Source organism: Myotis yumanensis, unplaced genomic scaffold, assembly GCF_028538775.1.
Source record: "Myotis yumanensis isolate MYYU_CA2020_CCGP unplaced genomic scaffold, mMyoYum1.0.hap1 SCAF_2, whole genome shotgun sequence".
Taxonomy (NCBI): Eukaryota; Metazoa; Chordata; class Mammalia; order Chiroptera; family Vespertilionidae; genus Myotis; species Myotis yumanensis.
In genome coordinates, this window is record NW_027223753.1 from 198,749,689 (window position 1) to 198,775,635 (window position 25,947).

The 25,947-nt window shown below is 39.7% G+C and overlaps 1 protein-coding gene across 1 annotated transcript; it reads right to left on the bottom strand.

Annotated features, from left to right (window-relative positions):
- Positions 1-18,026: 18,026 nt before the first annotated feature.
- Positions 18,027-24,839, bottom strand: P2RY1 (purinergic receptor P2Y1). Its single transcript, XM_070406950.1, has 2 exons — positions 22,705-24,839; positions 18,027-20,329 (listed from the first exon to the last, which is right to left on the bottom strand). The coding sequence occupies exon 1, from the start codon at positions 23,862-23,864 to the stop codon at positions 22,743-22,745; it is 1,122 nt and encodes a 373-aa protein (XP_070263051.1). The 5' UTR covers positions 23,865-24,839; the 3' UTR covers positions 18,027-20,329; positions 22,705-22,742.
- Positions 24,840-25,947: the final 1,108 nt, after the last annotated feature.

Genomic DNA, 25,947 nt, shown 5'->3' on the forward strand with positions numbered 1-25,947 from the left:
TGAAGCAGAGGTTAACCTACCTGGCTTTAGGATAATTTCTAGATAATTTATCTTATGATTCTAAATAGGTATATTGTGATGTAAACTATGTAGCATAAAAACGCACGGCAATTAACTGTGACCCCATGACTATTATCAAATGAGATAAACATGTAGTAAACTAAAGGCATCTGTATCAGTTAGAACCCACAGCAGATGGAAAAATTATTGAATGCTATGTAATAGAAAAGACAAGGGAAGCAACAATGAGTCATAAAACACCATAAGGGTCTTAGTGGGATGGTCTCACCACCACTAAATTGGAAGGGGCAAGAAGAGGGAAAGTTTACAGATTAGGTGTCAGTCATGTGCGGGGGCTGCTCTTTCTGTAGAGGAACAGATTCACAACTGAAACCTTGGCCTGGGAGGGAGAATATGGGGAGGAAGATAATCTGATCCTACTCCCCTTCCAACCTCCAATCTCTTATCAATGCTTCTCATTGGCCAAACTCACTGGGAGCCAGAGGGCAGGAGACCAGGTGTTAGAGAGACTAGAGGTCAACTTCCTGGGGCACAGTAACACAGGAAAGAGGGAACAATGGACCTGGAGGGGCAAACGGAGACCAGCCAGCACAGCATCTTACCCTACTATTTCATCTTCAAAAATTGTTTAAAGAACAGGAATGAGCTCTTTAGCTATAACAATTAGGGGCATGATTTTTTGCATTTATATACCTTTACAAAAGTCAATTGTGTGCAATTTGAAAAACAAAGTTGTTTTATGCATGTCTTACATAAATAGGCCCTCACATGCAGAGTTGGTCCTACTGTTTTCATAGCTAATGCTTATTCAGTGCTACGTGCAAGGGACTTTTCCAAGAGCTTTACATGGATTTACTCACTTTCTAGTAGCAGATATTATTATCATCCTGTTTTGCAGGTAAGTAGACTAAAGCTCAGAGAGGTTGCCTCAGGTTAATAATAAGAACTGGATTTCTAACTAAGCCGGTTCTAACTCAGGCATCTGTCTGCACTGCATTTCCCCTTGACTATTATCCCTACACTAAGTCTAGGCTGTTAGCACACAACCTTGCCAATTGCTTAATTTTGGAGTCTCATGAGTTTTTGTGTCATTTTTATTATAGTTGCATAATAATTACTTAGTTGGCAAACTAACTTAGTTCGTCTGAAAGAGATGACCCACTTCCCAAACTCTACACAACATCTGAGAATCACAATCCAGGATGCTCGTGTTAAAAGGGAATTTAGCCTTTAATTTGTGACTGGTCCAGTCACATCCCCTCTTTAACCTTGTTATCTTCTTATTGATTCACTTACCCAATCAGCGGTAACTTCTGTTCTATAAGCTTTAAAACCATCCTTCCGAAATACTGCATTACTCCTTAACTGTGGCACTATGAAGGTATTTTGTATCATGCATGATACTAACAGCAATTTGTGGCCACTTCTTCAAAGGGAAAGCAATCTAAGATTCTTCCTATGCAACAGAATTAAGAATATGCAGATTTTGTAAGAGAAACAATGACTTCAGAGCTCTTGAATCTAGGAATGAAAAGGTCAATTTGGGAAATGCCTGGATGACCTGCTACTCTCCTATACTGCTGGCAGTATTGAATAAATGCTCTGGTACGAGTCAAAAAAATTTTTTTGGGGGAAATGCCTTAACTAACTCAGAGTGCCATAACAAAATGCCATAGACAAAGTGGCTTAAACAACAGAAATTTATTTTCTCATAGTTCTGGAAAATGGAAGATCAAGATCAGGGTGTCATCATTGTTGGGCTCTGAAGAGAGTTTGCCTCCTGGCTTGCAGTGAAGCATAGTAATCCCTCCTTTGGAAAACTGCTGTTTGAACTACTCTGTTATTCGTAGTCTCTTATTCTGTAGGTCAACTCTGTTATTTTTTAGACTGTAAAATAACTTTGTTTTTTTGCTTGAATAGAAAAGATAAACTTAATTGTCTGACCTTGCAAGCTAGCCATCTAACTGATACGCTGATATTGATGCCAGGTGTCTGTATAAATACTCAAGGTTACAGGTGTTTGTTAGATATGATATGTACTCAAGGTTACAAATTGTATGTAAAAATAACTTACACAAGGACCTAAAAAAAATATAAAAAGAGAATGCTTCCTTCTTTGGGGGTTAGAGTTTGACAGAAGTAATCTGCTCTGAACCTGCGCGCAATAAAGATGACTCCTAACTGGCTCATTAAGGCGTCTTGTCCAGCTTGCTGATTTGCGATACAACAGCAGATGGCTGCCTTCTCACTGTGTACTCCCATAGCCTTTCCTCAATGTGTTCCTGTAAGACAGAGATCCCTCTTTCTCTTTTTCTTCTTATCAGGCCAACAATCCTATCCCATGAGCACCTGACCCTTAAGGTGCTTTGAAATTCAACATATGAATTTGCGGGGGACACTTTCAGTCCATAACAGGAAAATGCTTTTCCCCTCGATTAGATCAGTAAATTAAAATTATTCTGAACTTTATGCCCAGAATAATTTTCTCAAAGCAATTTAGAAATAATAGCCCAAGAAAGTTTATTTTAAAAAGTAAACCAGCGATTACTGATGTGTGAATTTCTAAATATGGGCCATTATATGGAGTTTTATTAGCATTTTGGCTTAATTCATGTTAAATTGATATCATATAATTTGTAAGGCAGATTACATTTGAAATTGCAAGGATAATCAGTGTTTCATTTAATTGTTGCCTCTTTCCCTAGGCAATGTAAATGCAGAGGACTATGGCAATTGAGGCGGATGGGGGAGGCAAGGATTATTTTGAATCCTTTCTGTTCAGTTGGTTTAGTGAATCCTGAAGGCTCTTAATTGGGAAAAGTGATAGTTTCTGTGCTTGTATCAAAAAGACTTAAGGTTCAATGAATACAAAAAAATCCATAATTTCTACCACCCCTCAAATGAGAAATTTTATATTCTTACCTATGAGAGGCTTGTTGTTCTTGTACTATCTTTTTTCCACTCCAAGTTTCTTCAGATATGGTTTTTAACCAGATTTATTAAGAACACTAATATTGGGGAGTGGTGGGGCACAGTGGTACAGTGATTGTAGGGGTGTAATTGCTCTGGGTATTGTGAAGAATGGTTAACAATGATTTATGAGCAAGGACAGTTGAGATATTCTTCCACCGGGCAACTTATGCCTTTCACTTAACAGCTTGTATGGCTTTATGTAACCTTTTAGACTTTGGTTTACTTATTTGTAATTATAAAACTGGGCAGGAAAATTAGCCAAGGTTGCAATATATATATCATATCTATCTCTGATATCTTTAATGACTAAAAATGATTTTTTTTTAAACCATGAGACTACATCTATTGTTCTGCTGTTATCTCAAAAAACTCCACATGCTTTGAACTTCAATACTGTAATACAAAAATCAATCAACTTTTTAAAAAATTTAACACCCAACACATTTTCCCCTTCTTTAAAATAGAAAAAAAGTGCTGTGTGACTGTATGAATCCTAATGAAACCGCAGTGACAGTTTGTACTGTTTTTATTCATCAGGCGATCAGATAAAATGCTTTACAACGCCTCTTGGATTACCTAATTACACAAAATGATACCTGTAGTAACAATGTGTACTATCTATAATGAAGGATTACCAGTTGATTATAAAAGCAAATTCAAAAGCACAATTTTTTAAAACTATCACAAACTTATAGAAAGTTGAAAGTGATAGTATAAGAACCTTTTTATTGTCCAGAACTATCCTATATAATAAAAGTCTAATATGCTAAGTGTCTGGTTGTCCAGTCAGCCGTTCACCAATCAAAGCATAATATGCTAATGATATGCTAAGGCCACTCAACTGCTCGCTATGGCGTTCACTGACCACCAGGAGGCAGATGCTCAGATCAGTAGGTTAGCTCTCCTTCATGTCTAGCTGCCTTACTACCCAGGGGCCCTCTCAACCCACTGAGGCTCTGGCACTCTGATCTGGTGCTCCCACAGCTGGCACAGATGCCTACCTCACTCTGTTCCACTTAATGGCTTTAAGACTAAATTGTTTAAGGAGGAGAAGGAGGGAAGGGAGGGGAAAGGGAAGAGAGGGAAAAAGAGACAAAATTACAATTTTACAATAAAGTATATACCTTTAAAATTCTGCAACTTAATTTTTTTTCTCTTATAATTTCTCAATTTCATATAAGGAAACTATCAAGTCACTCTCAGGCAATTCATGCTCTATTTGAGCATACTGGTCAGAAATTGCTTTGAAAATCCTTTAAGTAAATCTTAATGCTTGCCTGTGGGTGCCTCCTGATCTTCGGCAGAGAATACCGAGGGAGGATCTAGTCATTGGGAGAAGACTAATGATGGATTTCTGAAAAGCTTTGTTCAGGAGCTTTACAAGTATGCAATTTAAAGTGTCTGTTCAGTAAAGAAAATAATAGAGCATGGAAGAAATGAAAGATCTTTTGATGAGAGGGAAAAACTTTCCCTTTTAAGGTTGTAGAACTGTTATGATGAAACTGACTTGAGACCTGTACACTTTCTGCTGTTCAAATATAAACTTTAACCCCAATCTGACCTCCGTGAGGTGTAAACTGCTGAAAAAACCTGTCTGCACACTTTGAGAAAATGTCCAGACAAAAGGGAGCCAAACGGCGTGAACTCAGCTTTCTCAAGTCTCTTACCTCCCAGGATGATTCCTAGTCCTCTATGGCATTCAAAAACCTGTACTGCTGGCTCTTCTACTGCTCTCTCATGTTAATTCTCCTGCTTGTAAACATTTTATAGGCTTCTGCTTTGTTTCATCAACCAGACTGTTAAAATTTTGATTATAAAAACAATACATTTAATAATTATTTCATTGTGTTTGGGGGGGATATCATCTGAAATAGCTATGGGTATATAATTGTAAAATGAATGAATGAATGAATGAATGAATGAATTGTAGAATCAACCAATCAATTAACTCAAGTATCTGGTATTAACCATACTTTAAAAACATTTTCCATCCTTAAAGCCACCAGGTTTAAATTTTTCAAGAGAGGAAAAATATCTATTGCTCTCATTGATAAGGTTGTCACTTGTTATGAATTCTGTAATTTAAAAAAAAACAATTTTCTCATATATGTTCCCAAGTTCATATACGAAAATATCTGTAGTCATGGCATTCTGAGGCAGTTCATCCATTTATTTGCACATACTAACCAGGAATTGCTAGAGCAGAAGATATATTTCCCCTTATTTGTAAGTTAAGGAACAATTTAAAATTTAATACTGTATTTCTACCCTGGCCCAAAGAAAATACTTCAACATCATCAGATATTGAGTACCATTAATGGAAGAGCATTACAAATCTCTTGAGAAAAATATGTAGCTTCATCAATCTTAGGGTTGGTCTGTTATTCCAACTTGCCTTTGCTACACCAGTTATCCTTAATAAGTTAAACAAAATCTCAAGAATACTGTTACTGTGTATGTGACAAACAGAACATCTCTTCATAACACGAATTAAAGTACACCCCTCAGGGGCAGCAAATGCCATTGGAGACAATGCTATTTTTTTCCTCCTGAAGATTAGCTCTTTACACACATTTTGAAGGGGCTAGTAATAAACAGCAGTATGGCATCTTTGACTTAGATGCAACCCAAAGTAGGGATTTTATATAAAAATATTGAAAGCACAACACATATTTTGCCCTTTTCCCCCTAAATGTACTATTTTTCTATCAGTGACTACTAAAATAGTAATTGTACCAGATAATGACTTGACTTAATATATAATTCAGAAATGAAGCCCCCCCCCCCCCCCCCCCCCCCCCCGCCAATTGCTTTCCTGCTTAAGACCCTCTACTCATACTGTGGTCTACCCGGCCAGGCATGATATGACTACTCTCCCTCTCTCTGAGCTCATCTCTTACCACTCACTCTTCTATTTCATCACATGTTCTAGCCCTACTGGTCTCTGCCTGCCCCTAGGACAGGCAAGCCAGTTTCTGCCTTTGTGCCTTTACTTTTTAAAAGTATATATATACATTTATATATTTTTTTATTTCAGAGAGGAATGGCAAGGGAAAGAGAGATTGAAACATCAATGATGAGAAGGAATCATTGATCAACTGCCTCCTGTTCACCTTCTATTGGGGATCCAGCTTGCAACCTGGGCATGTGCACTGACCTGGAATTGAACCATGACCTCCTGGTCAATGCTCAACCACTGAGCCACACTGGTTGGGCTGTCCTTTTACTTTTGCTTTCTCTTTGAATGTCTGGAAGCTCAAAGAACAGCCTGGTAGATATGAAGGGGGTGCACTCAGTCACCTGCTTTTTTGTATCAGCTCCTTCCATTTCAAATAAATATATACTATAAATAAACAGACAGGGCTTTTTATGCAATATCATTTTTTAAAAGTCCCTCAAACTTCTTCCAACCTATTGCTGCCCCTGTATAGAAAAAATGGAAGCTTTTCAATTTGTCTAAAAGCTCTCCAATTTCTCCACACAGCTAGCTCAGCTCAAATGCCAGCCCTTCAGAGAGGAATAATGTCATATTCTTTTTCACCTTAGTCCCCTTTTCCTATGTTTTATTTTCTTCATAGCACTTGTAATTGTCAGAGATGAATTTATCTCCATTGCCGTGTACCCATTATTTGTATTTTCCTGGGAGAGTGTAAACACAGTGAGAACAGGAATTGTTCCTGTTTTTTTCCCATATCATATTCCCAACTCTTAGAACAGTGCCTAATACACAGGTGTCTCTCAAACATCTATCTGTTGAGTACATAAAAATTTCTTTGCTTGACAAAATTGGATACTTGGCTCAAATTCTGAACCAGATGACTCTAGCAATTATATTTAGCAATCATATGACAATTTCAACTGCCCTATAACCAGTATTTCTTCAGAATATTTAAATCTTGCTCTATTTACAATAGGACACCTTTAAATAAAAGCAAATGAATAGACTGGAAAACACAAGACTGTATTTATTAGAACTCCACTTTTAGACCCAATTAATCAAAAATTGAAATCATCAATTCTCCATCCTTTTCCCCACACCTGCTGAATGGCTCTACCAGTTGCCTCATTCATTGCTCAAGCTAGAAATTTGGAAGTCATCTGAGGTCTACATAGCTCCATCTCCCTCATCTCTTCCACATTCAAAGACTCATTGATTGTGCTTCCTAAATAATTTTCTGTCCATTCACAATGGCGCCCACTCATGTTCTGATTTCATTATGTCTCAACTAGTATGCACTCAATATATTCTGTTGAATTTGGAATATTCTCTATTTTGGCTATACATTTTTTTCTTTAAATTGTAGTTTAAGTATCTCACCTTTTCGTGATATTTTAAAGGGTAATCATGCTAAAAAATCAAGGAATTGTTAAATAGTTCTAAAAAACAGTTAAAAAGAGAAAAAAATTAGGGTACTTTTCACGGCAAAGCAGACTAAATTTTAAGTAATATTGGAAGACAATAATAGCAATATGGAGCTAAATGCATTGTGGAAAATTCACATTGTTCAAGTGGTATAATTAGGCAATTTCATACATAGAGCTATTGCTTATATCTAATTAGGATCAACTAATTTACTCCAAATTATGTATTTTTTATCAAAGAAAGCAATCTTGAGAGTTCTAGATATTTATGGTTTTAATTATTTTCATTACTTGCTCTTCTGGCAGATCAAAAGGGATATTTGAATATTTCTGATGTAAAGTAAATATATAGTAAATAGTGGACTAGTTGAAACACTTTTTTAAATTTACATACAATGAGTTGAAAAACCCATAATTGTTATTTTAATTTTTTTGAAATGTACAATGAGGGTTATTTTTTTTAATTGCTGCAAACCTAATACAGTGATAATTTTCTTATTATGGACAAAGACATCGATATAAGAGCACAAAAAGATTAATATTTTCAGCAGTTGATTTAAAAACCAAGTTGTTGTGAAAAGAAACACTACAGTCTACAAGTTAAGATTTGTTGTGCCATATAATGGAATTTGACAAGGCTGAAAAGATTTCAAGTCCTAATGAGTACTGTATGAATGCTAACAGAAATACCGTGGGGAACGGCTGCGCTTGCCAGAATTGGATTTGGAAGCAACAGGAGTAATACATCCTGGCAACCAGGGTCTGCTTGTTTAGAGTTTGAGACTTGAACAACATTATAAATAAGACACTCAACAACATCACAGTTCAGAATCAATACATTTTATATTCAGCTTTTCAGAACAACTGGTTCTCTTGATCTGCCTCTGAGAACACAGTGTTCCTTAATACTTCCTTCTTGACCCTCTGCCCTCTGGCTTCCTTCCCTTTCTCTCTAATCACCTCCTTATTGCTATGTCTACCACTCTTGTCTCTTTCCAGTCTCCTCTTTGCTCATTTACTCCTGCTGATCACTACTTCCTTCTGGGTTTCTTAGGCACATATTTCCTCCTTTCCTTCTTGCTACAGTGGCTATCTTGTTTCCTGAGTTCCTCAGCCAAGTCCTTTTAATTTGACTCCACGCCTCTGAAACTTCCCTCTCCCTACAGCTAGCTGATCCATTGACATCCTCAGGAAGCCTCTGTCCAACTTTTTCTTACCTCAAACTCCAGCATTTACCATTTATTGAGCAATTACTAAGTGACAGGCAGTAGCACAAAGAGTTTCATATAGATGATCTCATTTATATGTCACAAGAACCCAGTGAAGTAGTTATTATGAACCTTATATTTTGGATGAAAAAAACTGAGTCTCAGAAAGGTTAATTATTTTGTGCCCAATTTCTCATGATTGATAATTGTCTATGCTAGTATTTGAATTGAGTCTCACTCTTACACACTATGGAATATTGACCCCCAATTCGTTAAGCATTCATATAACAAGACTTGCCCTGACCTTATTCTGTGATTTTCTTAATTTTCACCTCATTCATAAGACTTCAGTTTCTATCTTGTACTGTATATCTGGTGACTGGGTTCCTCTATTTCTGAGTTTCTGCACTGGAACCCAATTACTCTTATTCCTCTTTGCCTAGCCAAGAGAGAACAGGGGATTTTGGAAAGAAAAGTACATGTGATATCTAGCCTTTTTTATTTTTATTTTTTCACATTCCAGGTGTTTGACGAGCAGAGTCCTATCCTATAATGGCATTACAAGGTCATGAACTAATACATGTTGGCTCATGACTCAATGGGTCAAGTTGGGGAGAGGCTGGTGCTGGACTCTTAAAAGGAGCCAGTTTTAGTCTCAGCACCAGTGTCACTGGAGCTTTGTGACAGAATATATCACCATGGGTGTTGTTAAAACCTCTTCTCTTCCTCATCTTTTCAGTTTGTTTCTCATGAGCCAAATTTCTTCTCTAGTTTGAGGTCTTACTTTGGGCCTTTGCCATGCTCCTGGCAGCTCCCTCTCTCTGGTTTCCTTTTGATCTGTCACTCTGATTATATGGTTGACTTTGCCATTCCAGTTTCTTTTTGAGGCTGTCTGTCCTCACAGGAACCATGAGTTCAAACCTATCCACCTTACAGGTGTTTTGCCTGTATTTGTGAACATCAATGTCGCAGGGCCTTCTGCTTTCCCTGTCCTCCCTACATCTTCCTCATCCATGGGCAACCCTTTCAACACTTAGGTTCAGGCTACCCTCTACCCTAAAGTCAATAGGGCCAAGTTTTTTTGTTTGTTTGTTTTTTAAAAATATATTTTATTGATTTTTTACAGAGAAGAAGGGAGAGGGATAGAGAGTCAGAAACATCGATGAGAGAGAAGCATTGATCAGTTGCCTCCTGCACACCCCCCACCGGGGATGTGCCTGCAACTAAGGTACATGCCCTTGACCGTAATCAAACCTGGGACCCTTCAGTCCCCAGGCCGATGCTCTATCCAGCGAGCCAAACCGGTCAGGGCAATAGGGCCAAGTTTTTATAAGAATACAGGCATCTATTCAGCAACCATTGAAATTTGTGTATTTTCTAGGGTCTTACTTCCATCTTTTCATTTGCACAAATCTCCCTAGGGACTCATTTTTTTTCTCATACTTTTCTTATGACTTTCTCATCACTTCCAAATCTCTCCAGCATTGAGTGTCTCTTCTGAAATCTTTTCCTACCCTGAGTCTTTTTATTCTGTGTAAAAGGGATCCATGGGTATATTTCTTGCTTGCTACAGCTTCTGAGCAAAAAAATAAATCAATTAATAAATCAAATCAAATCACAGTATTAGCTCTGATTTCTCAATTGCATTCATTCTTTTTCTTTAATATGAACTTTATTGAGGAATAGTACACATACAATAAAATGCACTCCTTTTAGGTGTACAATTTGATGAATATTGACAAATGCAGATACCTATAACAAGCACCTCAGTCAGGATATAAATCAAGTCCATCTCCCAGAGAATTCCATTCTGCAGCTTTGCAGTCAAACCCTCATCCCCGCATAGTTCTGCCCTAGGCATTTACTGTTCTCTTCTCTGTCACTAGGGTCTAGTTTTGTCTGTTCCTGACTCTGATATAAATAATCTAGAATGTATTCTTGTGTTTGGCTTCTTTCATGTCCTGTAGTATTTTTGAAACTCATCCATGATATGTGTATCAGTAGATTGTTCCTTTCTGTTGCTAAATAGCATTTTACTGTTATTATCTAACATAGTTTGTCATTCAGCTGTTGATGGATATTTGAGTTATTTCCAGGTTTGGCTATTTCCATTCTCTCTTCTCCTCTACTCCATTTTTTCTCTTCCCTTCTCTTCCCTCCACTTCCCTTTCTCTCTCTCTCTCCCTCCCCCTTTCTCTCGTTTTTTCATTTAACTTTTTATTTTGAGATCATTATATATTGACATACAACAGTAAGAACTTATCCGGAGAGATCCCATATACCTTCTATTCATTTTCTCCTCGTAGGGCATAGGGAATAGAGTCAATAATATTGTAATAACTATGTAAGGTGTCGGGTAGGTATTGAAAACATCAGGGGAACACTTTATAGTATATGGTTGTCTAACCACTATGCTGTACACCTGAAACTAATACAAAATAATATTGAATGTAAACTGTAATTGAAAAATAAAATTAAAAGAACTATAGTAGAGTATTGCAATGAGGATATTGTTATTAATATAGTGAAGGTATATAACATTTTCATTACTGCAAGAGTCCTTTATGTTATCATTATATAGTAATATCTACTTCCCACCCTCTCACACTCCTTCCTTGATCCCTGGCAATGGTTAATCTGTTCTCCATTTCTATAATATTCTCATCTCAAGAATATTATGTAAATGGAATAATACAGCAGTATTCTTTTGAGATTTTTTTCCCATTCAGCATAATGTTCTTTAGATTCATCCAGGTCATTGGCTACATTAATTATTTGTATGTATATCTTGCACCCTGTGATCTTGCTGAACTCACTTTAATTCCAGGACTTTTATTTCAGGTTTCTTGGGCTCTTCTACATAGGCAATCCTGTCATCTACAAACAGGGAGACAGTTTTATTACGTCCTTTTCTATCTGTATGTCTTTTATTTGCTTTCCTCACCTTACTACACTGACAAGAACTTGCAGCACTTTGTTGAATAAGTGCAGGAAGAACAAGACCCCTTGCCTTGTTCCAAGTCTTAGGGGAATAATATTCAGTCTTTTGCTATTAAGTACAATGGTAGCTGTAGTTTTTGTTTGTTTGTTAGATTGGTTTTGTTTCCTTAATATATGAGCTTTATCAAGTTGAGAAAATTTCTCTCTGTTTTTATTTCTTTGAAAATTTTATCATGAGTAAATGTTATATTTTGTCAAATGCTTTTTCTTCATCAATGATACTATCATGTGATTTTTCTTTTATAGTCTGTTAATGCTAGTATAATGACTATATATATATTTTTAAATATATTTTTATTGATTTCAGAGAGGAAGGGAGAGGGAGAGAAAGATAGAAACATTGGTGATGAGAGAGAATCATTGATTGGCTGCCTACTGCACACCCCCTACTGGGGATCAAGCCTGCAACCCCAGCATGTGCCCTTGACTGGAATTGAACTCAGGACCCTTCAGTCCACAGACTGATGCTCTATCCACTGAGCCAAACCAGCTAGGGATATATATATATATATATATATATATATATATATATATTTTTTTTTTTTTTAAATATATTTTATTGATTTTTTACAGAGAGGAAGAGAGAGAGATAGTTAGAAACATCGATGAGAGAGAAACATTGACCAGCTGCCTCCTGCACATCTCCTACTGGGTATGTGCCCACAACCCAGGTACATGCCCTTGACCAGAATCGAACCTGGGACCTTTCAGTCTGCAGGCCGATGCTCTATCCACTGAGCCAAACCGGTTTTGGCATATTTTTAAATATTAAGTGGACCTTGCATCCCAGGTCCCATTTGGCTATGATAATTCTTTTCATATATTCTTGTAGTCTATTTGCTAATATTTCATTAAAGAGTTTTGTGACTATATTCATCAGGAATATTGATCTATTTACTGTCTGGTTTTCATATCAGAGTCATATTAGTTTCATATAATAAACTGATAAGTGTTCCCTCTTCTATTTTCTGAAAAAAATTGTGTAGAATTGGTGTGAATTTTTCTTTAAACAATTTGTTAAATCTCCAGTGAAAACTATTAAGCCTGGAGATTTCCTTTTTGCTGGGAGAGGGGGTTAAGTTACACATTCACTTTCATCAACAGAAGGCTATTAAAATTATTTCATACTAGAAGCCTGGTGCACGATTCGTGCACCAGTGGGGTCCCTCCGCCTGGCCTGTGGGATCAGGCCAAAACCGACTCTCCAACATCCCTTGAGGGGTCCTGGATTGCAAGAGGGTGCAGGCCAGGCCAAGGAACCCCACCAGTGCATGATCAGGGCCAGGGAGGGATGCGGGAGGTTGGCCAGCCTGGGAGGGACCCTGGGTGGGCTCTAGGGTGTGTCCTGACTTGTCTTGCTCAGCCAAGATCAGCTGGAACCCAGTAGCAAGCTAACCTTCTGGTCGGAGCGTCTGCCCCCTGGTGGTCAATGCATGTTATGACAAATGGTTGATGGGTCGACTGTCTTCCCCCTGGTGGTCAGTGCATGTCACAGGGAGCAGTTGAGCAGCCTTAGCATATCATTACCATATTATGCTTTGATTTGTTGAACGTCTGACCAGACACTTAGCATATTAGGCTTTTATTATTTAGGATTGGGGTTGTGATAAATTCAATTCATATTTTTGGAGGAATTTTATGTAAGATATCAAATTTTTATGTATAAAATTGTCCATTCCAATATTACTATTTTTTTATTAGAATCTTTAGTTATATCCTATTTCATTCATCATATTGATAATTGTTTTTCTGTCAGTCTTGCTAGATGTTTGTCACTTTTATTAATTTTTCAAAGACCTATATTTTTGTTTTGTTGATTTTGTGTTTTAAATTTTATTAATTTCTGTTTCTATCTCTATTATTTCCTTCCTTCTGATTTTTTCTTTTCCTTTTTACTCTTCTTCTTCTGTATTTGAAGTGAGTTTCTTATTGACAAAATAAAGTTGGTCATGTTTTTAAATCCAGTCTAATAAACTGTGTTTTACTTGGTGTATTTATATTTAATGTTTAAATTTATCATATTTTTCATGCCACATTAATTTATTAACCATGCTGTTAATATACAATACAATTAACATCGCATGAGGATGTTTTTGTCAGTGGAAAAATACTCATAAAAAGGCTGTTTTTTGAGATAGAATTGACATTTAAGGTTTTGTCATTTTAGTTTTTGTTTTCTGCTTATTCCTTCTGTTTTTGTTTGTTTCCTCTGACATTATTAAGAAATCTCTCCCTTTAAAACTTGGTATCTCTAATCTCTGTCTTTGCCTCAAGCTCCTAACCTATTATCCTCAATAGCATCATCACAAGACTTCCTCAGTGACCAGTAATCATGACTATTGTTATGGTTTAAAAGTGATCTCAATTAAACACCATTATTTTCTCATTTCTAAATTTAATAGACTCTTTATGGTCCTTTCTGCAAACAGTGACCCAGGTTTTTCTTAAAACTCTCTTCTGAGACTGATTTCTTCAGAAGGCCATCTGGAATCTTCTATGACTCCAATTCTTCCTGCTCAGTACTTTTCTCCGTCTTCCCCAATGTGGGTATTGCCAGTGGTTTAACCCCTCTCCTCAGCTGTCAATTCCCAAACCTCTATCTCTTCCTATACTTCTACCTCTGTCTTAAACTTTGGAATGGCATTTCTGAACTCGGTAATGTACCCTGTACCATTTTCAACTGGATGTCTTTTAGTATCTCCAACTTAGCAAGCATGCAGCCATCTCTACCACCACCCTCCTGCCACACCCACCCTTGGGAGACATTACTAAAATACAATTTATAAGCAAAGAATTAATGCCTGGTTGGCATGGCTCAGTGGTCGACGTATGAACCAGGAGGTCTTGGTTCAATTCCCGGTCAGGGCACTTGCCCGGGTTGCAAGCTTGATCCCCAGTCTGGGGCATGCAGAAGGCAGCTGGCCAATGATTCTCTCTCATCATTGATGTTTCTCTCTCTCTCTCCCTCTCTGATTATCTATCTATCTATCATCTATCTATCTATCTATCTATCTATCTATCTATGTATCATCTATCATCTATCTATCTATCTATCTATCTATCAGCTATCAATTATAATGGTGGAACTGATTTTAAAAGAAAATAAGCAAATGTGAAAATTTCAATCTCTGTGCTGCTGAGCTATCTCAGACAGGCAGAATTTTTTCAAGAACAGCGTAGATGCTGATTATCATGACCTGTATTTTCAGGGCTAGGGAATTCTTTCAGTTCTTCCACCTTAACTGGAAACGCCTCTCAAGAAAATTACCTCTCTTTGTTCTTTAAGCTCTGGAGGCAACTTTGTGATCCATAATTAGATTGAACAAAAGGCAGATGTCTGTTATTGTGACTGGGGTATAGCTGTTACATACTCATAAAGTAGCATTCTAGTTGGTAAATGATTCTCTTGTCAGTTCGCTTCATGTGAGTCAGTGCCCCAGAGTCGGTGAACTCTAGATGAACTGTTGACAGATCAAGTGTCTGGATCTGTAAAACCAAAGACCAGCCTCTGGACTGTAGTGGTTGAAAATAGACCATGAGCCTGAGAGGTGAGGCCCAGCTATGGAGGTCAGCAGACTCTTCTTGTTGATATATTTTTAGCCGTACACTTTGCCTTACATATCCTTGTCCCACACAGTGCATATCGCAGTGCAAAGCGTCAAAGAGTTCAATTCTTGTTTATCATCTGACGTCAGATGGTCAATGGAGTTTCCAAAGAACAATGTTAAATGCATTCAATCCCACAATGAGAATTTCTAGGAGACTAACTCTCAGTCCCACAATGTGAATTTCCAGGACACCCACAGAGCTTCCATGGTGTGAAAGACAATAGAGATAGTAATATCAATAGAAACAGAAATAATAAAAACAACAAAGAAGCACATGAAGTGGCAAAATCCGTAACAGCCTCAAGAATGGTATGTTTACCACTTATTGAGTGTGGTCTTTGGTAGGTGCTCTGCCTATTTTATTTCATTTAATTCTCCCAACACTCTATGAGCTGCAAATTATTCCTACTTAGTTGAGGAGCACACAGCCAAGGGGTTTTAAGTCATTTGCCCATGATCCACAAGTAGTAAGTGGCAGAGGTGGGTTCAAATCTAAGGCCCCAAAGCCAATGCCCTTAAGCATAATGGACATTTGCAGTTTTGCTGTGAACTGTTCACACCAGAGGGGATAGTATGAAGAATTAAGCTGTCAAAATTTACATAAATCTGAGTATCAATTGTATTGTTTAAAACTACAAATAGCCATCCTTACAGGTAGGCTATCTGTTGCTTTAATAGTTTCTTTGAGAAAGGTGTAGTGTAGTTTTTGTCCAGGTTCTCCATAAGAAATCAAAAGTCGAGTGAGACCCAAGTTACAAGTACATAAATATGTGTTGTGTTGCGTGTGTGTTTCTGAAATTAAAATCACAAGCTGACTCACTGAGTTATTGACTCTGTTCTGCCCGATTCTATTTTTTTTTTTTGGTAGAGTGCTGATCATAACTCACTCTCCTGATGTCCTGACACACTCACAGGTCAAGTCCGCAGTTTGAAGAGCCCTGGCATGTAGGAGAAATGTTCTCATAGGCGTGAAAACCCTGAGTCCTTTGCTAACTCCACCTGTGAAAGTGAAAACCTGGCTCTCCCCAGCACACCAAGGTGATGGGATTGGATTACCTTTCTGTTTGAATCTAGCACCAGGAAATTTCTGCCTTCACGCAGGTGGTTTCTCATCAGGTAATCAGGCAGGGCTGCACATTTTCCCCCTTCTGGGCAGTACTGATTGCTCCCACTACTTCCCACCCCCTTATCCATGTCTATTTTCAAGGGACTGCAGCCTTCTCAGCCCAGGGACCTGTGTCCATCCACAGCTGTCATTCGGACCAGGACCATCGGTCCCAGCAACAATGCTGGCTGAGAATGTCAGACCCCAGGGTCCACCTTACAGCAATATAACCTTGAGACTTAAAGCAAGTCAACAGACTATTGATATTAACATGGATTTCTAGTGGCATCTGTTTTGTCTTTAATGCCCCCTCCCATCAGACTCCTAAACCATAACAGATCTACTTTGAATTTAGGACAAGCTTTTTGTACCGGGAAATGGAAACTCATCATATTTGGGAGCAAAATTCTAAACCTCCTGCAAAGGGAGTATAAACTTACCAGTCCGTTAAAGTACAAGAGAGAATTTAAAGGCATTATATTTACTTGTGGAGAGAGAAGGTACTCTGACTCCAGTCCCAAAATTACTTTGAAAATAAAAAGGTGCTCGAAGATTTATGGTAAAATCTTCTTAACCCAGAAAGATAATTATCTGTATAATTTCTATGTGAGCACTAAATAAATGCATGCACATGCACACACACACACACACACACACACACAACACACACCTCTCTTAAAGCTGATGCTAATAAGTGAGGATTCCCAAGTGGCATGTAACACATGCTTAATAAACAAAAGTTGAATGAAGGAGTTGTATTGTTATCACCACTTAACAGATGAGGGAATGAAGGCTGAAAGGCCCAACTATTGCTTAAGCAAGTACAGTTAATAATGGCCCAGGATGGGGTATCTGTCTTTAAACTAAGCATTGTTTTACTATCACCTCTCAAAGGTGAGGCTCAAAACTCAATCAGCTTCTTTGTCGTTATCTCTCAAAGTGAGCTGAGAGCCAGGACTGACACTTAACAACTGTGTTAGATCCTGAAACTTTGGTTCTTCCTTGTAAGGTATAAAATCACTGTTTTTACTACTGGGGAAACTTTCTAACTGAAGTTTTCAAAAATAAAGTCTGAATGACAACACACACCAGAACAATCTCTCCATTTGCCATGGATAAATGGTGGTGGACAGAGACTTAGCTTGGCTGGTGAACACACGATACAGATACAGGGTACAGATGATGTATTGTATAATTGTGCTCCTGAAACCTGTATAATTTTCCTTAACCAGTGTCACCGACTGCGCACTTGCCTTCTAACACTAAGGAAAGAAACAGTAATGCCTTAAGCGTGCTTTTATCTCATAAACACATTTTCATTGCACAGCAGATGTGTATTTTTTAATAAGCTTGAGAGAAGCAGGCAATGTAGACTAATAAACAGAAACCACAAAGGGTTCTTAGTATGATTACCCCCAAAGATTACAAACTAGAGAAAAGATTACAGCTAATATTTGAAATACAGAACACTAGTGTGGGAAATATTTATTAAGGTTGCATTTCGTATTTTCCTCCAAGATTAGGTCACGTTCCTGTGAATAATCTCAAATAATGGTAATCTTGCCAATTATCTTGTACCAGGATTAGTTCTTTAACACTTTACTATATTACAGTCCAGGCTACACCTTAAGAAATGCCTGCATTAATTCTATACATCCTATAGTACTTGCCAGGTGGTATAACAGTACATGTCAAAATGTGGGGAACCCTGTGAGTATTAACACTATAATAACATAGAAGCCATCAGACCACATTTCATAGTTTTATTGAGACTTTTCAGCTTTAATTGTCTATGGTCGGTACAATGATATCGAGGCTCTGCTGTTATTATCAATAGCAGATGCAAAGTTGGCTGCCATGCCTTAGACACACGCACACACACACGCACACACACACACACACACGATATTGTTCATTCCTGCATGCAAACGTATAGGAAATGTACATTCCTTTTATTAGAAACACAATTGTGCACAAGTAGGTTTGGAATTCGTTAAGCTACCATTGATTTAGATAAACCTGAGAAAGCTCAAAAAGTCAAGTAACACTGTTTCCATACTGCTCATTCAATATCACTATTAATCACAAGGAAACCCAGTTCAATTATCTATATTAAGTCACAGATGATATAAAAATAAACATTTTTGCAAAAGCACAGACTACAATTCAAATTCACAAATTTTGATATGTCACGTATATCCCCCTTCATATTAATTTGTAATGATGTGTATAATACAATGTACAACAGAATAAAAATGTAACAGAATTCAGCAGCCAAATATAATATGGTTATCACTATTAACACCTGGAATTAAAGTTATCAACGGAACAAATGAAACAGATTAAAATTAATAGCAGTGTTAAACTTGCTGGTAGTGTGTTACTTAGAAACCCGATCTCAAAGAAATTAAGATTCTACTAGTTCACCTTAAAAAGGAACACAGCACAAAAATTTAAGCAGAACTAAGCACAGTAACTGATCACACCAGCTGTCTCCTCTCCCATCTCCCTAAAGTTTTTCTCTAAATTCTAATGTTGCTTCAATAGTGCCCAACCCACAGACTTCTGAGTGAATCTACTTTGAAGTTAGGACAAGCACTGCATTGGGAAATAGAAGCTCTGATCATATTTGAGGGTACAATTCTAAATGTCCTGAAAAGACAATATCAACTTTTCTATAATTTTATATACAGACCCAGATGTTTTCTATTTGCTATTGATCTAATGATAGTTTGACACCAAATTGTGTCTGTATAGAAAGAATCCTAAATAAAAAGTTAGATGTGCAAAAGGGTAGCTAGAGAAAATTAATTATATCACAAAACAGATTTCCCTATTTTAAATTAAAAAAAAAATCTGAAGACAAAAATTTCAAGATACTACTATTTGAAAAGCATCATAATATACAATAATTCATTTTATGTATCATTTATTATGCAAATATACCAGTGCGACATTAATATTGTACATTGTAATAAATATAATTTACACCAGTATGTGGAATCTTTCAAGAAAGTCTTTCAATCTGTACAACTGAAGAACTGTAAGCTTCATTAATAAATACTATGATAGCTACAATTTGACCAGCAAAGTTAAAGCTTCAATAGATCTCTTACTAGTTATACATCTTTCTTGTCACCAGTCCAATTCCAGCCGCTCTAAGCACTGATATCTTTTGTATCCAAAGACAGTGTAGTGTACTGCCAGCGTAGATGAGCAAACTTACAGGACATAGGTCCACCTCACAATTTGAACTTTGTAAGAATTTTTAGCCAAGACCTGGAATTGAAGAATTCTGTAAAGTACAGTAGCAGATTTCATACATCGCTGTCTGTCTGTAGTTTTAATGTTTCCACATCCCCCAAAGCCCCAACAGATAGCTGTTATCCAACCTTTTTATTCCAAAGAATGGTCTTGAAAGGATCAAGAGTTCCATTGCTGGCCGAGTGACAATGTCATGGTTATAACTCTGAATTCTACACTCATGCTGTAATCTCTTCCTGGTTTGTCTTTTTTTATCACTTCAATGCAAACTTGTTCATGTTCTCAGAGTCAAAGATATAAGTTGTGTGCCATAAGATACCTTGAACTTGGCAATAAAATAGTCTTGTATTGTGAAATTTAGTTAACTGATACATCCCATAATTTTAGCAATACTTTCATCAAAATGCCGACAGACTTCTGCCTTTATTAAAATACTTATTAATGTCATCATAGGTCACGAGTCAGATTTTAAGATCACTGTTTCATCTTGACCCTCATTTCGCCATTAGCACACACAGACTCTTCCCAGAGACCTCTTTTTGCCTGGAAGGAGTCAGTGAGATCATTCTTGTTATGATTTGACATGCATTCACATGCCACCATTGTCTACTGCGGGATGTACGAAGCTAAAGAAGAAACACTCTGGAAAAAAAAAAAAGAAACATGCCACGAAGTAAAAGGGCATTTCTAGTCACTGTCCACCTCCTCCATGGACCCACACTCCGCAATAAAGTTCTCCGGAAGCTGAAACAATGTGCTTAATGTAAGTCAGCTGGGCATCCTGAGACCTAAAAGGAAGAAAACTAAAGTAAATGATGAGGAAATACTACAGAAATGTGTGCCAGGAGCCTTTGAGTTTAAAGATGGTACAGGCTTTGAAATTTCCATTTTGTTCCATTTCGTGAGATTAATCTTGTCTCACTGAACATGAGGTTTGAAAGGGACAGTACAGTAATAACATATTTTAGACTTCCTTTTTGAGGGTTCCAGACAATGCTGTAGGACCTAACCAAGTGAGAATCCAGCTAACCTTCTCCTTCCTCAAAATGAGGAGGTGCAGGTAAGAGATCTAAAAAGTTTCTTCTACAACAATTCTGTGCATCAACACTGAACATGCAAAAAGAGCCACTTTTTAGGAAGCTAAATGCAGCTTTTCTTCAGTGGTCTTAGTGACCTGAGACTGGATAAACTGACGTAACTTTTTTAAAAAAATATTTTTGTGATAAACTGAAGTAACTTTTAAGAAGAAACTGAAGGTCTCATAAATTTGCAACCCACCCAGGCATTGCACAAACTGAAAGCAATCCCCAGCTTACCTGTCACTATGTCCCACAGGTTCTTGCCTTAAGACACAAGCTCAATTATTTACTTATACAGTGATTTCAAACAAGTTATTCCACCATGAGCTGTAGACTCTGCTGTTGGCTTTATTGGGGCTAGTTTTCACAATTAAACATTCCTTTGACACTGGATTTATTTGTTTGGAGCTATAAATTGTGTTACCTCACCCCATTATTCTACATTATATAGAATGTTAAGGTTTTTAAGGGATAGAAATGCAGCAAATCAATATTCATTAAAAACTGCTATTAAAATTATTGAAGTATTTTACAGATTTCTCATTAATGCTTGGCAGAGAAAAAATGTAAAACAGTGGTATTCTCTTACAAACTATTAGTAGTATGATTAGTCATTTCTACAACTTACTTTTCACTGCTGTGGTACCTTAGTACTTACATTTCATTCTCCTTATTTCCTTTTCTCATATATTTCAAGGTGTTTTTTTTTTTACCTCTAAATAGGAGGATATAAGATCTAGTGAAGGATTGTAGCTTCTCATTCTATCAACACAACCCACATGAATTCCGCCTTCTTTTCATATTGCATTTAATGTTTCCCAACATTTCAAAGAAGCAAAAAAGAACCTTTAAACCATGATTTTAATTAGCAGTCTTAATCTAAAAATGTCTCCTCCCCATTCCCTGTGACCTCATACATTTGAGAACATGCTTGTAGGCTATGCATTGTGATCGACTGTCAACCACTGTCCCTCTGATAATACCACCCTCAACTTTGCTAACAGTTATTCAGCTTTGCTCTGTAATCTAACCGTGATTTTTCAAAATTGTTTTTATAGATGTGAGGGAGCATGTGTTCTGGAACATAAACAAACTCCTGAGGCATTGCACAGCAGTGATGCAAGTCAATGTCTTTATCACAGGAAGTCTAACAGAGTTCATGGTGTTTACAAGGAAAATACAAGCACTTTGATTATTTTGTTTTTTTTTTTGTTTGTTTGTTTGTTTTTCACTTTGATTATTTTGAATGCATTTCCCCCATAAGATAATACAGAGCCTTCTCCCCAAAAATGTATTCACACTTTGAAGGCAGTGTTTATTAAAATACACTTCATTTTCAAAATGTAATAGAATGTATAGCTCTCAGGTGTTAAAGTGTGCATGCATTTTTTGGGGTCATCCTGTATATGCAGGCTTCCATCATCAAACACTTAGCACCCAACATATAGAAAGCAGTTTTCTGAAAAAACAAACCAACCAACCAACAAACAAAAAAACCCCCAACAACTGGGAAATGACTTTTTAGGCTTTTAAATTGATTGGCTTTACTTTTCCATTCAAGTCTCTAAGAAACTTAGCTATCACCTTGCTGATAGGACACTGAAAATGACACCCAGCTGAGACCTCTGTTCATTTGCTATTGAATGAATCGCATTTCGTGTTTTGCTATATACCAGGCTAACTTTAAGAATGTGGAGCTTCCACGTGTTGCCACCATGGATTATTAAAAACATTAAAGACTGGATGCATCACAAACTCAAAGTTTAGGTGATCCGTTTTCCTGGAGGAATTATTAATAGCAAAATAGCTCCAGGACTCAAGTGCACTTTAAACAGAGAAGCTTGTACATGCTAAAGGCAGAAGAGCTGGCAAATGTTTAACGGGGGTAGTATCTTTTTATTATGCATACTTCTGGGGAGAAAGAAGGGAGGCCTTGAAAGCAAACCCAAACAAGCTAAGTGTGAGCGTGAACATTTCCAGTTCTTTTTTTAAACTCACTAATTTCTGGGTTTGATTTTTCTTCTCTAAACTTTTAGAAACTTAAAGGCAGGGGACAAAGCACGTGGCTCGAGCCAGCATCCTACCATGTTGCAACAGTGGGTGTTTGGGGATTCTCGCGTCTTCACAAGCTTGTATCTCCATTCTGCTTGAACTCGGATAAAATATTGAGGGTCATGTCTTCACTCTTGGACTGCAAATTTGCCTCGCTTCTTCGGGAAGCTTTCCTGGTCGCCCGGGAGAGCCTCCTTCTGAAAGTGTCTCCTGCCAAGAAATAGAGAATAGGGTCCACGCAACTGTTGAGACTGGCCAGACCTCTCGTCACCTGATAAGTGGCGTACACCCTGTCATTGAAAGCACACATTTCTGGGGTCTGAAAATCCAGCCGGGCCCGCAGATTCATCGTTTTCATGACGTGGAAAGGGATGTAAGACACACCAAACACCGTCAGCACGATAATCACCAGGTAAATAGATTTCCTCCTCAGAGGCGAGTTGTCCAGGTCTTTGTAAATCAAAGCTCTCACGATTAAGCCGTAACAGCCCAGAATCAGCACCAGGGGGATACAGAACATGGCCACGGTGGTGCACATGCTGTAGATGAAATAACTTCGCAGGTACTCGTCGGCGGTGGTGTCGTAGCAGGTGATGGTCTTGTTTTTCCGGACCCCGGTGCCCGAGTAGAAGAGGATGGGGGAGATGCCCAGGACCACGATGAGCCACACGAGCAGGCTGATGTACACGGCGTTCTTCTTCTTGAGCCTGCCCAGCGACTTGAGCGGGTACACCACGCCGCTGTAGCGGTGCGCGCTGATGCAGGTGAGGAACAGGATGCTGCCGTACAGGTTCACGTGGAAGATGAACCGCTGCAGCTTGCACATGGCATCCCCGAAGATCCAGTCGGTCTTGTTAAAGTAGTAGAAGATGAGCGCGGGCAGGGTCAGCACGTACAAGAAGTCGGCCACGGCCAAGTTGAACATGTACACCGAGATGCCGCTCCACGGCTTCATGTGGAAGACGAACATCCAGATGGCCACGCTGTTGCCCAGGAAGCCGATGATGAACACCAAGATGTACACGGCTGGCAGGTAGTAGAACTGGAAGCCCGTCTTGGTCAGCACACATCGGAACGAGGCGGCGACCGCGGGGGTGGAGGCGACGGTGCTGTTCCCCCAGGGGGAGCCCGGGCCGGCCAGCAAGGCGGCGTCCGTCCCGTTGGGGACCGCCGACCACAGCACCTCGGCCATTCTCTCGTCCCGGACTTAGGCGGAGGCTCCGAGGGGCGAAAGGCAGCGAGCGGGGGGCGGCGGCGGCGGCGGCGGCGGCGAGGGACGCAGCGCGCATCGGAAAAGCGGGCGGGCGGAAGGGAGCGGGCACCGGGGATCCCCGCGGGAGGGGGCGCGCGGGGGTTCGCCCACGCCGGCTCCGGCCCCGCGTCCGCCGCGGGCCATGAAATCCGCCAGAGGCTGGGACCGAACCGGGCTGGCGGGCGGGCGGGCCAACAACTTCCCCGTCCGGCTGGCAGCGCCGAGGTTACACAACAGGGCGCGCGGGGCACGGCCGCCGACAACTTTCCGACTGCGCTTCCCCGAGCGGCCGCTGGTCTCCGCAGGGGGCTCGGGGGGCCCCAGCCGAACTCACGGTGTCGCGCTCCGGCGTGGGGAGGGCGTTCCCCAGCCTCCTTCCTCGCAAGATCAACTTCGTTTGGGCATCTTCCTCCTCCCCACCTTGCAAGGGGGCCGCTCGGCTCGGGGGCCCGCGCCGCTCCCGCGTGGCTGCAGACCCGTGCGCTTCTGGATCGCGGCCGTTCGCCGTCGGCACCGCTCCCGGACCCTCTCGAGGCCCGGCCAGGTCCCGAGTGCAGGGGGCTGGCGGGAGAGCCGGCTCCCCGCGAGGGTGGGCGGAGTTTAGGCTCCCGGGCGCTCGGCCGGAGGCGAGGGGCGTGCCTGCCCGGAGCCCGCCAGGCTACCCTCCAGCGATCTGCAGGGTTTTCACCCCGAGTCCGAGGTGTCTTCTAGGAGCCGGGGGTCCGCCGTGGCCGGGGCGCTCCGCCGCTGCCCCGCCGCTGCCACCGGACTCGGCCGCGAGGACGAGGGCGCGCCCGGTCGGGTCTGGCTGCCGGGGAGCGATTGGCCCGCGAGCGCTCCCAGCGCTCTTCCGCCAGCTATCTCGGCGAAGTGAAGTTGCTGACACACAGGAAACCCTTCTGACCGCTCCGAGCCTCCTGCCTGCAGCCCGAGGGCCCACCCGGCGGAGGCAAAAGTCGGCCTCCAGGGCCCCCAAGAACCAAGCCGGGTGCTGGCAGGTTCCGGGCAGCCAGCAGTCCCCGCTGGGAACGCCCTGGCTTTGCCGGGTGCTTCTGCACCGAGACCAGATTCCTAGCGCGTGCAGGAACCTGCTACTCCAAGAGAGCCCAGGCTTTTAAAGGAGGGAGGGAGGGGAGGGGAGGTGGGGAGGGGGAGGGGGGAGTCTCTTTCTGCCCTTCCAGTCTGCTTTTTCCTTATTTCAATCTTGATTTTATTAGTTCATCAAATTTTAATACACCGGCGTCATTGGGAACACCAACGTGAGAATTTCTAAAAGGGACTAGTCAAATTATTGGTTTATGCTTCATGCGGCTTCAGCACAATTTAACTTGATACCTATCACCTACCACAGCCCAAGCTCCCCAAATTCTCCAGTCCAGTACACTTCATTAATGATCAGAGGCTGCACTACAAATAATTCAAAATATATTGTTTGGGAAGTAAGTTGAATGTTAAATACAGCTCTATGTAGGAGAGATGTCAAGGACACTTAAAACTCCAAAGTGATTAAGGTATGGTTTGGGTTTTTATTACCAATCTTATGTCTTTAGGTTGCAATGATTAGTCACAAGCATCTCTAGTAAGTACCTTAGGTATATAGGTTGGGACTTTCTTAAATACTACCCTTATTGAAAAACTGGTTTTTGCCCTAACCGGTTTGGCTCAGTGGATAGAGCGTTGGCCTGTGGACCAAAGGGTCCCAGGTTTGATTCCAGTCAAGGGCATGTACCTTGGTTGCTGGCACATCCCCAATAGGGGGTGTGCAGAGGCAGCTGATCAATGTTTCTCTCTCATTGATGTTTCCAGCTCTCTATCCCTCTCCCTTCCTCTCTGTAAAAAATCAATAAAATATATTTAAAAAAAGAGAAAAATTTGTTTTTATGGCTTGAATGCATCAAAAATTTAGCCAATACATTTCAAAATTGTATTTAAGTTTAATTGGAAAATAAATGAATTGTTAGCTGTTCAGGGAGATATTTCAAAGAACCCCAACAGGAATATTATCTAGTACTTCTTGACATTA

Bases quoted from the DNA above. Each gene is read 5' to 3' on its own strand.
- P2RY1 (XM_070406950.1), bottom strand. From the start codon at position 23,864: ATGGCCGAGGTGCTGTGGTCGGCGGTCCCCAACGGGACGGACGCCGCC.